Source organism: Syngnathoides biaculeatus, chromosome 17 (assembly GCF_019802595.1).
Source record: "Syngnathoides biaculeatus isolate LvHL_M chromosome 17, ASM1980259v1, whole genome shotgun sequence".
Lineage (NCBI taxonomy): Eukaryota > Metazoa > Chordata > Actinopteri > Syngnathiformes > Syngnathidae > Syngnathoides > Syngnathoides biaculeatus.
The window spans coordinates 4,189,155-4,201,938 of NC_084656.1; the positions used below are offsets into that span (position 1 = coordinate 4,189,155).

General features: G+C 46.5%; 1 protein-coding gene across 1 annotated transcript in view; it reads right to left on the minus strand.

Annotated features, from left to right (window-relative positions):
- dcc (DCC netrin 1 receptor) overlaps positions 1 to 12,784 on the minus strand; it is a 312,064-nt gene that overhangs the window by 17,846 nt on the left and 281,434 nt on the right. Inside the window, exon 29 of the mRNA XM_061802018.1 lies at positions 10,929 to 10,994. Within this exon, the coding sequence (XP_061658002.1) occupies positions 10,929 to 10,994 (66 nt within the window). The remainder of the gene's footprint in view (positions 1 to 10,928; positions 10,995 to 12,784) is intronic.

Here is a 12,784-nt window from a genome sequence, read left to right on the forward strand (position 1 = left end):
CTACACTAATAATGTCAAACATTATGTTTTTAAATTGGTTGTTGCTGTTATTTGACATTAATAATGTCAAACGTTATGTTCTCAAGTTGGTTGTTGCTGTTCATTTGGTTTCACTGTCTTTCAGTTACCTTTGTGATTGTTGGAGGGCGAGATACCCGAGTATCACCTGCAAAGTATTGCAATTTGTCGGGTTTCAAACCAAGTAGAAATGAATTGTCAGATTATTCGCTCCTGCCGACTGCCATTGCACTTTTTGTATTCCTATTATTCCCGATCTTGAGTTCCACGTTCCCAGTTCAATGGTACAGCCTATTTGTATTTTTAACTATTGTTTAATGAGTAGTTTGTTCATATCTGGCCGGGTTAAGCAGTTATTGTTTGTTAGAGACTCCTTTTCATTGCAGGTCCATTCACCAGTGCATTCTTATTTTCAAAATTATTTTGTTTGCAGTAACTGGCTCCGAAATGCTCTTTTTTGTTAACACTTTTTGTTGCTTGCTGTTAACACTTGTTGTTTGCATCCACGTTTATTGTACATCTTTTGGTCATTAAAATACTCATTTATTCTACGGCTTCTTGTCTGACTTGGCATCCCTTTATATTTACACGCTTTCCCCTGACAAAACAGCTTTTAAAAAGAGCTTAAAAACACAATGTTCGACATTTTCTGTTTTTACAATACCACATGGATATTCTATTAAAAACTAAGATCATTTATCAGGATATTTTTAACCTACATCTAATATATAACCTGTGATCTTAAAGAATGTTGGCTTATTCCTTAATTCCTTCATATGCACGGATGATGTAAGAAAATGCCTATATCTTAAAGCCCTTCTCTAAATTGATACTCAGTACTTTGGCTGAGGATTTACACATAGATCAGCAATACTGGTAATAAGTTTTGGCCAGTCCCGTTTACATGGTGTGTGTTTTTAAGATCAGTAACGACCAAACCATATTATCGCAACATGGTAGATTATGTCCACAGGCCCATTATCATCACGTTTAGTCTGCTGAGTATTAATTAATGGAGGACATTTGTGGTCACGCTCCATGCCTCGCTCCCTCAACTAGTGGGGATGAGGTGTGCATTGATTATATCCATTGTCATGCAACGGAGGAATTGTTCCTTCTTTTTCAAGAATACAATTTCAGAAATTGTCTGACCAGGTGTGTCACTATTGCTCAACTTCATAAAAATCAGTTGAGACTACATTCTAAAGCCTGCAATAAATCCTGCTGGTGCCAAATTTAGATATTCAGTGCAAGAACAGGAGTCTGACAAAATAAACAATCCAAATCAAAAACATAAAAAAAACCTCAAGTGGTTCTGATTTCTTTCTTGTTTTTCTGATAACCAACAGGGCCAACTCATAACTGAAGAAATCCCTGGGCTCCTTGTACCTGAAATCCCTTCCTCTTCTTCTTGCACAGCAGTCGCTCACATTCTGACATCTATTATTACTCTTGTGAAACAAAACAGTGGGGACAGTGTGACTGCAATGAATTGCACAAAAGGCAAAGTTTGGACAAAGGACAGACCAATGGATTTAAACTCCTACTGTCAAGTAGTCAAATTCATGAAGCTGAACCAACCTCAAATTGTCGAAGAAATAAAGGCTATTTATCACAGCAGCAAAACGAGCACTTATCGGCTTGTTTCCAAATGACATCACAGATTCCAATTCTAAATACAAGCTCTCCCTTTATTTAATCAGCTAACAGTAATTACTGTCAAACATGCGGTCTGATAAGCATTGGACCCTTCAGTCCAAGAGGTAATCAATTGAACACATTCATCTGCAGGGTATAAGGTGAAGGTGACATTTTTTTCTCTGCGATTGTTTGGTTATATTTATCTAGAGTACAATTTACAATAGCATCATTGATGATTTACTGCTACATTCACCTGATCTGACCTGGTGTTAGAAGTGTGGGTTGAATTCCCACTCAGTGATGGTGTGAATGTGTATCATGTGTCTTATCACAATGTGTGGCATTGACGCAGTCTTAACTGCTCTAAATGATGAAGATGCTGCATCTTGCACAACTGTGACTCTTATAATGAATCGTTCCGGTTAACTGAATGTCTATTGTTCTTCGTTCTTGTTAGTTTGTTTGTTCTGCTCAGTGCTTAACATGAATGTCGTACTAGGGCGAGCCCGGACAGCCGGGCACACATTCCTTGTGTGTTGTTACATAGTAAATTATGATAGTGAATACTTGGATTATCACTCCAGGCTGTAATCAGTCCCTAACCCTAACCCTCACCTATAATGACCTGCCTTTACTGTGAAGCGGTATAGCAAATAGGTGAATGAATGGCGCAACAGCACTGGGTGATGTCTTATATTTCATGGGATTTTGAAAGGGGACCAAAATAGTGGTTTAGGTTCTATGATGTAGAAAGCTGTATTGTCTACTTCGTGCATTTTGAATTACACATTTCTGTTTCCCATGTTAATTCTTTAGTGAGTGTTCAACACTGGCATTTTTATTGTATTTATATTTTTATTCTGAGACCAATTGTTTTCTCGTAAAAAGCACAAAGTTCCAGTCTGACAGGACAGAATTTCCAATGCAACGTGTGGTCAAATTCGCATCTCCAAAACAATGGTTGGTTTGTAAATGATTGATTGTATTTTAGATGTTGGTGTTTTTACCAGCTGAGCTGTCACAAAGTGCTGTCGAGAGTTCCCCCATTGGCCCACACGCATTGAAAGATGCTGCTGTTCTGATGCATTTATTAATCTTAACTCCTATATTTTCATAATTTCCCTTAGCTTTGTGTGATCATTTTCACACTTCTGTGTCTTTCATCTGTGTAGTGGTAATGCGTGAACCAAACCACATTACAGTTATGTAACTTGCTATGGCACCAAGACTGCATTTCTAACTCTTTACTTTGCATGCGACAGATTTGGGCGAGCATTCACACTTGACACACAGTCCGTTCCCATCAAATAAGAACTTAGTACAATGCCACTTTTAGGTTAAGTTTGAAAATAACAACCATCCATTTTCTGAGCCGCTTCGTTGAAGTGCTGGAGCCAACCCCAACTGTCATCGGGCAGTACGCGGGGTACACCCTGAACTGACTGCTGGCTAATCAATACAGGGCACATGGAGACAGACAACAGTTGCACTCAAAAGCACACCGACGGGGCAATTTAGAGTCTCCAATTAATGTATGTTTTTGGGATGTGGGAAGAAACCGGAATGCCAGGAGAAAACCCACATAGGCATGAGGAGAACAACCAAACTCCATACTGGCGCGTCCAGGATTTGAACCCTAGTACTCGGAACTGTGAGGCCAAGACTCTACAGCTGCACCGCTGTGCCGCCTGAAAATAACACTGTAAATAAATAAACACTGTAAATGATCATGAAACAGAAGCCTAGGTAACATTCTGTAAAAAGTATATCGCTGATTCACAGAAAGTTGAATTCATTGTTTGGGTTTGTTCATAGCAAAGTATATGCAATTTCAGCCAGGCAAGCATACTGTAACAATATAAATATAAATGCTGAGAGGTTAGCACATCTACCTCACAGTTCTGAGCTCACAGGCATGCTGGAGCTCGTGCGGGAGTTCGATATAACGATCATCGAATCAGTACTGTGTACCTCGATCACAGTCTGGTTTGGGACTGCCACAAGAAAGGACAAACTCAGACTAAAACAGACAATCAAAACTGCTGAATGGATTGTCGGCATCACCCTACTCACCCTTGAGGACTTGCACACAACCCGAACTAGGACAAGAGGGGGCAGGATCCTATTGGAACCTCCACATCCTGGTCTCCAGGTCTTTGGCTCCTTCCATCGGGTAAGCGGTACCAATCAATAGCAGGCATTCCAACAGCTTCCCTCTTGCAATTAAATTCTTGAACAGTCAACTTACAATTCATATTAGTATTATAAACGATAGACTATGGCATGACTAGTCAATTTTAACTCCTTGAAGTCTTGACATCCTGAGCACAACGGTCATTGCAGTTGATTTTAATCATATACTGTACATAGCCATTGTCCATATCTCTTAATTCTCTATGAAAATCTGCCACCTATGGGCTTTTAGCACAGGACATTAATCTGATTGAGTTCCTACTATGTACCACTAAATATAGACACAATTACAAAGTTAAATCTATGACACTTCAGAATCAAAATCAGCTTTATTGGCCAAGTATGAAAAACAAAACAAGGAATTTGTCTCGGGTTGTTGTAGCCACCCTATTATGACATAAATGTTGAGTAAGACAGCAGTCTATTGACAGGGATTTTTTTTTAAAATCACAGTTGTACAAAAGGGTCTTCTAGCATTTAGAGCAGTTAAAATGCCCATTAGATAGATAATCCAGTGAAATGACCATTGTGCAAATGCTGTCCAGACTTCAAGGAGTGTATTCAGTTTAATGTACTATTAATAGGCTGAGCAGGATGTGACAACAAACTCGAGGCAGACAATTGGCAGTGTGTATAAGTGGAATTTTAAGTTAGCTGTTAAAGAATTTAATTGCAAGACGGAAGAAGCTTTTGGAATGCCTGCTGGTTTTGGTTTGCAACTACTTCTGCTCAACAACTTCTACACAATATCCTCAGACCATTTTCACTAGTAAGACTTTCAGGATGAACCACAATGCACTGCAGCAATATTGTGCTGTAGGTTCCACATCCACAGTAAGAAAAAAAAAAAGTTTTATGGTGTCTGGCTGAGCCTCAGGGGGTTTGTCAGTGAAAGGTGGAGGTTGGGAGAGATTGGCGGCTTGTCTAGTAAGGTAGGTGGATATATTTACCAGACACGTCAGACTGAAGGTGTGAAATGACTGCCAGGGGTCACGTCAGTGCTGTCTGTCTGTCTGTTCTTTCTTTTCTGAGCTGAGGTGAAGATTGAGAGATATAAACCGCTATGAGGTGAGGAAGCAGGGGGAGGGGTTATTGATCCTTAGGATGGTTTGAAGTAAATACAATAAAAGATTTAAACGTCTATTCAAGGAGATGTCGCATCGCTAGAGGCACAGTCAAATCACGGAGGAGTTTAGTATTTCCCTGTCCTCAGCCACTGTATATTTCTGATGTCACTGTTTGATTTGTCCATCCACTGTTTATACCACGTTATGGTAGTGAGTGGCTGGGGCCTACTGCAGATAATTAGGTCATGAAATAAGGAGACCACTGTCACATATTGGACAAACAAACATTCACACTGACTTTTTTTTTGGACTAAATATTTCTTTTCAGTTGTATGACAATTAAGACTGTACAAATGTTACTTGATATATAACTCCTTTCTTATTTAATCATCTTAACAAGAGCAGCATTTTCCAGGTCAGGCAAATTATCGATATAGTTCGATATATTTACATTTTTAAAAACTTGAAACACAGATGTTTTGTGTTAAGGTGGCATGGTGGTGCAACTTGTTAAGGGATTGGCCTCAAAGTTTTGAAGACTGGGGTCCAAATCCCTACTGAGTTTGCATGTTCTCCCCGTGCCTGCGTGGGTTTTCTCCAGGCACTCCGGTTTCCCCCTCATCCCAAAAACAACAAACAACAAAACAAAATTACCCTGAATTGTGATTGTTAGTGTGAATGGTCGTTTGTCTCTATGTGCCCTGCGATTGCTGGCAACCAGTTTAGGGTGTATCCCGCCTCCTGCCTGATGAGAGCTGGGATAAGATCCAGCCCTCTTGTGACCCTTGTGAAGATAAGTGGCTCAGAAAATGGATGGATGGATGTGTTGTGTCAATTAAACAATCTGCCAGCAATATTACACCAGCCAATTTTCTATTAATATCTATATCTTTACAATATTGCTGGCCAATAGTATGCATGTTCATAGCATATTACTTTGCAAGAGACTTCTAATAAAACCCCATTGTCAATCTGTGTCAGGTTGTACAATATCTAGTTCAAGTCATGAGTCACAATGTTATGAATTCCTGGTGACTACAATATAAATGGAAATGAGACATGCAGGGAAGGCATGTAAACACCTCTCTGCATCCACCTGTATGGCTCTTGCTGTCATGATCCTGGATTCCAGCCAGGGCTGGGCGTGGCCGTCTAATTGGAAGGGTCACACCTGCGCCTCATGACCTCCGATTAGACCCAGTACATATAGGACCCGGGGGACGACAGAGACTCTGCTAGATCGTTGCCTCTCATGCCTCGTTCCCGCACTACCGTACTCCTGACGTCTACCTCCCGTGTACCGACCAACGCCTGTCTCCCGACCTACCCCGTAAGCCTGCCGTTACGGATCTTGCTGCTTGTTTGGACTGACTCCCTGGTAACCGACATTGGAACGAATAAAGGCTTATTCCGCACTGCTTACCTCTCACCTGAGTCGTGCATTTGGGTCCACCCCTGAGTCTCGTCCTTGACAGAACGATCTAGCCAAGAACATGGACCCAGCCGACTCTGAAGCCTGGGTGAGCAAGAGGCTGCTCTCCAGGGTATGACTCACCAGATCCAGGAGCTCTGCACCCAGCTGCAACCGTGGCTAGCCTCCCAAGCTAGCGCGGCCGCTCCTGTGCCTCCCCGTGCCACCATCACTCCGCTCTCTCGACCAGAGCGGTTCTCAGGCGACTCCGGTAACGTCAAGCCCTTCCTGGCACAGTGCAATCTCCACTTTGAGCTGCAAGCTTCCGCTTTTCCCACGAACCGCTCCCGGATCGCCTTCGTCATTTCCCACATGACAGGAAGAGCGGAGGCATGGGCCACCGCCGAGTGGAGCCGTAACTCGGAGACCTGTCGCTCATGGGCGAGCTTCGTCTGCGCGCTCACCCAGGTGTTCCAGTATGCGGCTCCGGAACGCCAGGCGGCGTCGTCACTCATGACAATTCGCCAGGGGCGTCGTTGCGTGTCCGACTACGCCATTGAGTTCCGGATTCGGGCTGCCGAGAGCCGCTGGAATGAGGAAGCCCTCCATGACGCGTTTTACGAGGGACTGTCCCCACAGATCCGTGGTCACCTCGTGGCCATGGATCTTCCGCCTTCGCTTAACACCCTCATCGCATTGGCCCTCAAGGTGGACCAGCGCCTCACCGTGCAGAGACAGATGGAGGGCCTGAGGGAGGAGGGGAGGGAGAGTCGCAGTCCGGTTGTTTCCGCTTCCCGGCCACCCGTGTTGTCAGCTTCACCGGAAGCCATGCAAGTGGAGGGGCTTAGCAGCTCAGCGGAGGAGCGCTTACGTCGGCGACGACAGGGACGCTGTTTTTACTGCGGGCGTTTGGGACACTTGATCACCCGTTGCCCGACTCGACCAGGGCATTCTGACATCAGGATCGCTACTCCGGTGAGTGTGCGGTACACCGCGACAGGTTCAGGGAGGTCCCTTCTTCACCTCACCTTGGGAACGGACTCCCGTTCATGCTCTGTGATGGCTTTCATAGATTCTGGGTCAGAAGCAAACCTGATAAATCCCCGCGTGGTCGAGGAGCTGGGGCGGCAACCTTCCCCACGCAATGGTTTCGTCACGCCTATGCCGCCAACGGCAAGTTCCTTTGTCGGGTTACACATCGTACTCAGACGCTACGTATGAGCTTTCCGGACGCTCACTCGGAGCGAATCAGCTTTCATGTCTTCGACGCACGTAGTAGCGACATCATCTTGGGCAGTCCGTGGCTCAAAGAACATAATCCGCACATAGATTGGACCACGGGTCAGATCAAGACTTGGGGTGAGGACTGTCTCAGTCGTTGTTTCACTGTCCGGAGAGACAGGGGTATTCAAGTCGCGCCGGTTCGGCTAACAGAACCTGGTACCGCCCTGGACCTGACCGCAGTGCCCTCCTGCTATCATGACCTACGGGAGGTCTTCTCTGAATCTAAAGCAAAGTCTCTACCGCCACATCGGTCATACGACTGCGCGATTGAACTCCTGCCAGGCACCTTTCCTACCAGAGGGAAACTGTTCTCTTTAACTGGACCAGTGCATCAAGCCATGAGGGACTACATCAAGGACTCGCTGGCAGCCGGACTCATTCGCCGCTCATCTTCACCAGCCGGTGCGGGGTTTTTTTTGTCAAGAAGAAGGACTCCACGCTGCGACCCTGCATCGACTACCGAGGACTGAACGACATCACAGTCAAGAACAGGTACCCTTTGCCGCTTATCTCTACAGCATTCGAACTCCTCCAGGGAGCCCGGATCTTCACCAAGCTCGACTTGCGCAGCGCTTACCATCTGGTGCGGATTCGGGAAGGGGATGAGTGGAAGACGGCGTTCAACACCCCCACAGGGCACTATGAGTATCTGGTGATGCCCTTTGGACTGACAAACGCTCCGGCCGTCTTTCAGAACTTCATTAACGACGTGCTCCGGGAGTTCCTGAACAGATCTGTCTTTGTTTACCTGGATGACATTCTCATCTTTTCAGCAGACCTAGCCTCTCACATTCAACAAGTCCGAGAGGTGCTCCGGCGTCTGCAGCAGCACCAATTATACGTGAATATGGATAAGTGTGAGTTCCATCAGGCATCCGTGTCCTTCCTGGGCTTCGTCCTGGCTGAGGGAGAGATACGGATGGATCCCGGGAAGGTCGACGCGGTGCTGCGGTGGCCTACCCCCACCAACAGGAGGGACGTGCAGAGGTTCTTGGGATTTGCCAATTTCTATAGGAAATTCATAAGGAACTTCAGTTCCGTGGCCGCTCCTCTGCATTCGCTCACTTCGCCAAATACCACCTTGGACTGATCCGGGACCTGCCAGGAGGCCTTCGGCAGGCTCAAGGCAAGTTTCACTACTGCACCCGTTCTCATTATTCCGGATCCCGATAACCAGTTTGTGGTGGAGGTGGATGCATCGAATTCAGGAATCAGAGGAGTCCCAGGGATGGAAGGATTCACCCGCGCGCGTTCCTGTCTAGAAAGTTGACCCCGGCAGAGAGGAACTACGACGTGGGAGATAAGGAACTGCTGGCGGTCAAGAGCGCGTTGGAGGAGTGGCGGCACTGGCTGGAGGGCTCGCAAGTACCGTTCATTGTCTTCACGGACCATAAGTACCTTGAATACCTGAAGTCCGCGAAGACGTTGAACGCCCGTCAGGCCAGGTGGGCTCTATTTTTCACCCGCTTCCACTTTAAGGTGTTTTACCGCCCAGGCTCCAAAAACGGCAAGCCGGATGCACTCTCGCGGATCCACGAGGGAGGGCGCACTGATTCAGACGCCGCTACTATCCTGCCAGCGGGGTGCTTCATGTCCGGGTTCACCTGGTCGATCGAGTCGCGGGTGAAGGAGGCCCTGGAAGAGACACCGCCACCCGCGGATTGTCCGTCGGGCCGTCTTTTCGTCATCCCATCTCTGCGGGGAGACGTCATCAACTGGGCCCATACCAACAAGACGGTCTGCCACCCGGGTATGGCGAAGACACGGTCAGTGGTCGAACAAAGGTTCTGGTGGCCTAACCTCAGCAAGGATGTAAGGGAGTTCGTCAACGCCTTCCCGGTGTGCGCTGCCAATAAAACTTCCCGCCTACGGCCCGTTGGTGAGTTGCAACCCCTGTCCATCCCCTTTCGTCCATGGTCACACATCGCGATGGATTTCGTTACCGGCCTGCCGCCTTCACAAGGGAACACGGTGGTGCTGTCCATAGTGGACCGTTTCTCCAAGATGGTCCACTTCGTTCCGCTCCCGAAGATCCCGTCGACCAAGCAGACAGCCCAGTTGGTATTAGACGAGGTCGTCCGTTACCACGGTCTACCCCAGGACATCGTTTCGGACAGGGGTCCGCAATTCAGCGCCCGTTTCTGGAAGGAGTTCTGCAACCTCATCGGCGCTTCAGCAAGTCGGACATCGGGTCATCACCCAGAGTCTAATGGCCAGACTGAGAGGATTAACCAGGAATTAGAGACCGGTCTTCGATGTCTGGTATCCAGGGACCAGAGCACGTGGAGCCAGCACATCAAGTGGGTGGAGTATGCCCACAATTCCCTACCCTCCGCTTCAACAGGTATGACTCCACTCCATGTCGTGCATGGGTATCCTCCGTCCCTGTTTCCTCCACTGGTCACAGAATCCACAGTTCCGTCGGCCCTGGCCGTGGTGCGACGCTGCAAACGGACCTGGGCAGCAGCTCGGAGGACACTGCTGCGCATGAGCAGCGCCTACAAGGCCGCAGCAGACCGCAAGAGGAGGGCCGCACCAGAGCTCAGAGTGGGACAGCGAGTGTGGCTCTCCACCAAAGATCTCCCGCTGCGGACGGAATCCCGCAAACTTGCTCCCAGGTTCGTTGGCCCGTTCCCTGTTTCCAAGGTTATTAACCCGGTCGCCGTCTCGTTGAAACTGCCCAGGTCGATGAGGTTGCACCCTACGTTCCACGTCAGCAGACTTCGCCCGAATCGCACGTCGTCGCTGGCTCCTCCGCTCAAGACCCCCCCGCCCCCCCGCATGGTCGACGGTGGGTTGGTGTACACCGTGCGCCGGTTGCTGTCTTCCCGCCGCAGAGGGAGGGGGGTCCAGTACCTGGTGGACTGGGAGGGATATGGCCCGGAGGAGCGCTCTTGGATCCCCTCCCGCTTCGTCGTGGACCCCTCCCTCATCAGGGACTTTCACGCGGCTCACCCTGATGCGCCTGGGCCGTCCGGAGCCGGCCGTTGAGGGGGGGGTACTGTCATGATCCTGGATTCCAGCCAGGGCTGGGCGTGGCCGTCTAATCGGAAGGGTCACACCTGCGCCTCATGACCTCCGATTAGACCCAGTACATATAGGACCCGGGGGACGACAGAGACTCTGCTAGATCGTTGCCTCTCATGCCTCGTTCCCGCACTACCGTACTCCTGACGTCTACCTCCCGTGTACCGACCAACGCCTGTCTCCCGACCTACCCCGTAAGCCTGCCGTTACGGATCTTGCTGCTTGTTTGGACTGACTCCCTGGTAACCGACATTGGAACGAATAAAGGCTTATTCCGCACTGCTTACCTCTCACCTGAGTCGTGCATTTGGGTCCACCCCTGAGTCTCGTCCTTGACACTTGCAGGTTGAAAACTAAAAAGTAGGCAATTTTCTGTCAGGAAAACTGAGGCATCATTTTCTTTCGCATTCTGATATGCATTTTTAAGAAGTCTATGATGGTGAGACCAAACTGATTTCCATACCTTGTGGTTACAATGTACAAACTGCTCTAGACTGATGATTATAGAAACATAATTTCACAACATGAGAGTGAATGAAAACAATATTCACAAGTATTCTGTATATTTGTTAAAATCCTGAAGATAATACTTCATTGTAGCACTCAGTCAGATGAGGTAAGAGCAGCATAAAACGGAACCTTCAAGCCATTATAAGTAAGCAGTTGCCCATCACTATATTTTGCTCTGGAGATGGATTTGGGTGTAGAGGCACATAAACAAATAACTATTCACACACACAATTCAGAGTTTTCAATTGCCCTAATATTTACGTTACTGGAATATGGGAGGAAAATGGAGTACCCACAGAAAGCATTCTTCAAAATGCACAACTTTGGTAAGGGGGAACCGGGAAAGAAAATGCTATACTCCAATAGGATTTTGGACCATTTTTGCTGAAAAGGCACTATCAAAGTGGAAGGAGAGCGAGAATATATTTCCATTGCACACTTAGGTCATTTTTTTATTTTCAAACAGTGCCAATTCACACCATGCCATCAAGTCGTGCAAACATGAACTGCCTGACCCAGTGGCAACCACTTAGAGCAAGAGTATTTTTTTTCTCTGTCCGGATTTAGTATCAGAAGAAAGCCAGCCTCTTTGTGCTAGAATAGTTTGGCTGTGCCACAGGGGAGTTTTAAATACTCCCTCTGCTCATTTTTCATTTTTTTAAATTGTTCTCATTTATTGAAACTTGGCACTAGGGGTGCTAGACCCTAGGGTTTTGAACCACAGCAGAACAATATTGAGACAGTCTTGATATTTGAACACAAACATTACAACAGTCATTTTTAGATTGAGGTTGGGTGGCACCTAGTGAGGCTCAAAGGTAAAATAACACAGAAGTGGCTTCAGAACAAATTCATGACTATCCTTGAATGGGCCACCTCGAGCTCAATTTAGAATCTCTGGAGATATCTGAAATGGTTGTCCACTTACGCTCAATCCAACCAGATAGAACTGGAGAGGATCTGGAAAGAGAAATGCCAGAGGATACGCAAAACTAGGTGTGAAAACATATTGCTAAATTCCCAAAAAGACTCATGGCTGCGTTAGCCTAAAAGGGTGCTTCTAATAAATACTGAGCAAAAAGTCTATCAATGGGTGTGTGATGTTTCATTCTTTCTTTTTTAAAAAAATCTACAAAAATGTAAACAATTATGTTTTTTTTTCTGTGAATATATATGGTCCTGTGTGTCCATTAATGAGGAAAAAATGAACTTAATGAACTGATTTTAGCAAATAACTGCAATATAATAAAGAGTGAACATTTTAAGGGGGGGGGTACTTTCACTCACTGTATGTTCTGTAAAACTGGTACTTAAACATAAAGTGGCGGGCAAAAGTTCACTTACACTTACCAGAGGCAAGAATACCTTTTGATGGGCGGTTTATAATGGGATATTTGAATTTTTTTTTTTCTTTGGTGGAAAGTTTGAATCTGTTCACGATTTTCTCTAATCCACAGAGGGTCAGAAGTGGACACACGGCATGTACCATCACTTCCTCACTATTATTGGAATAAATATCCCTAAGAACGTTACACAACTACTACGCCTGGTTTGTACCCATCGAAAAACCTTGAGCACAATTCTCACTAGATATTTGACCACTCTTCTTTGATAGAATTGGTAGATTAATTTA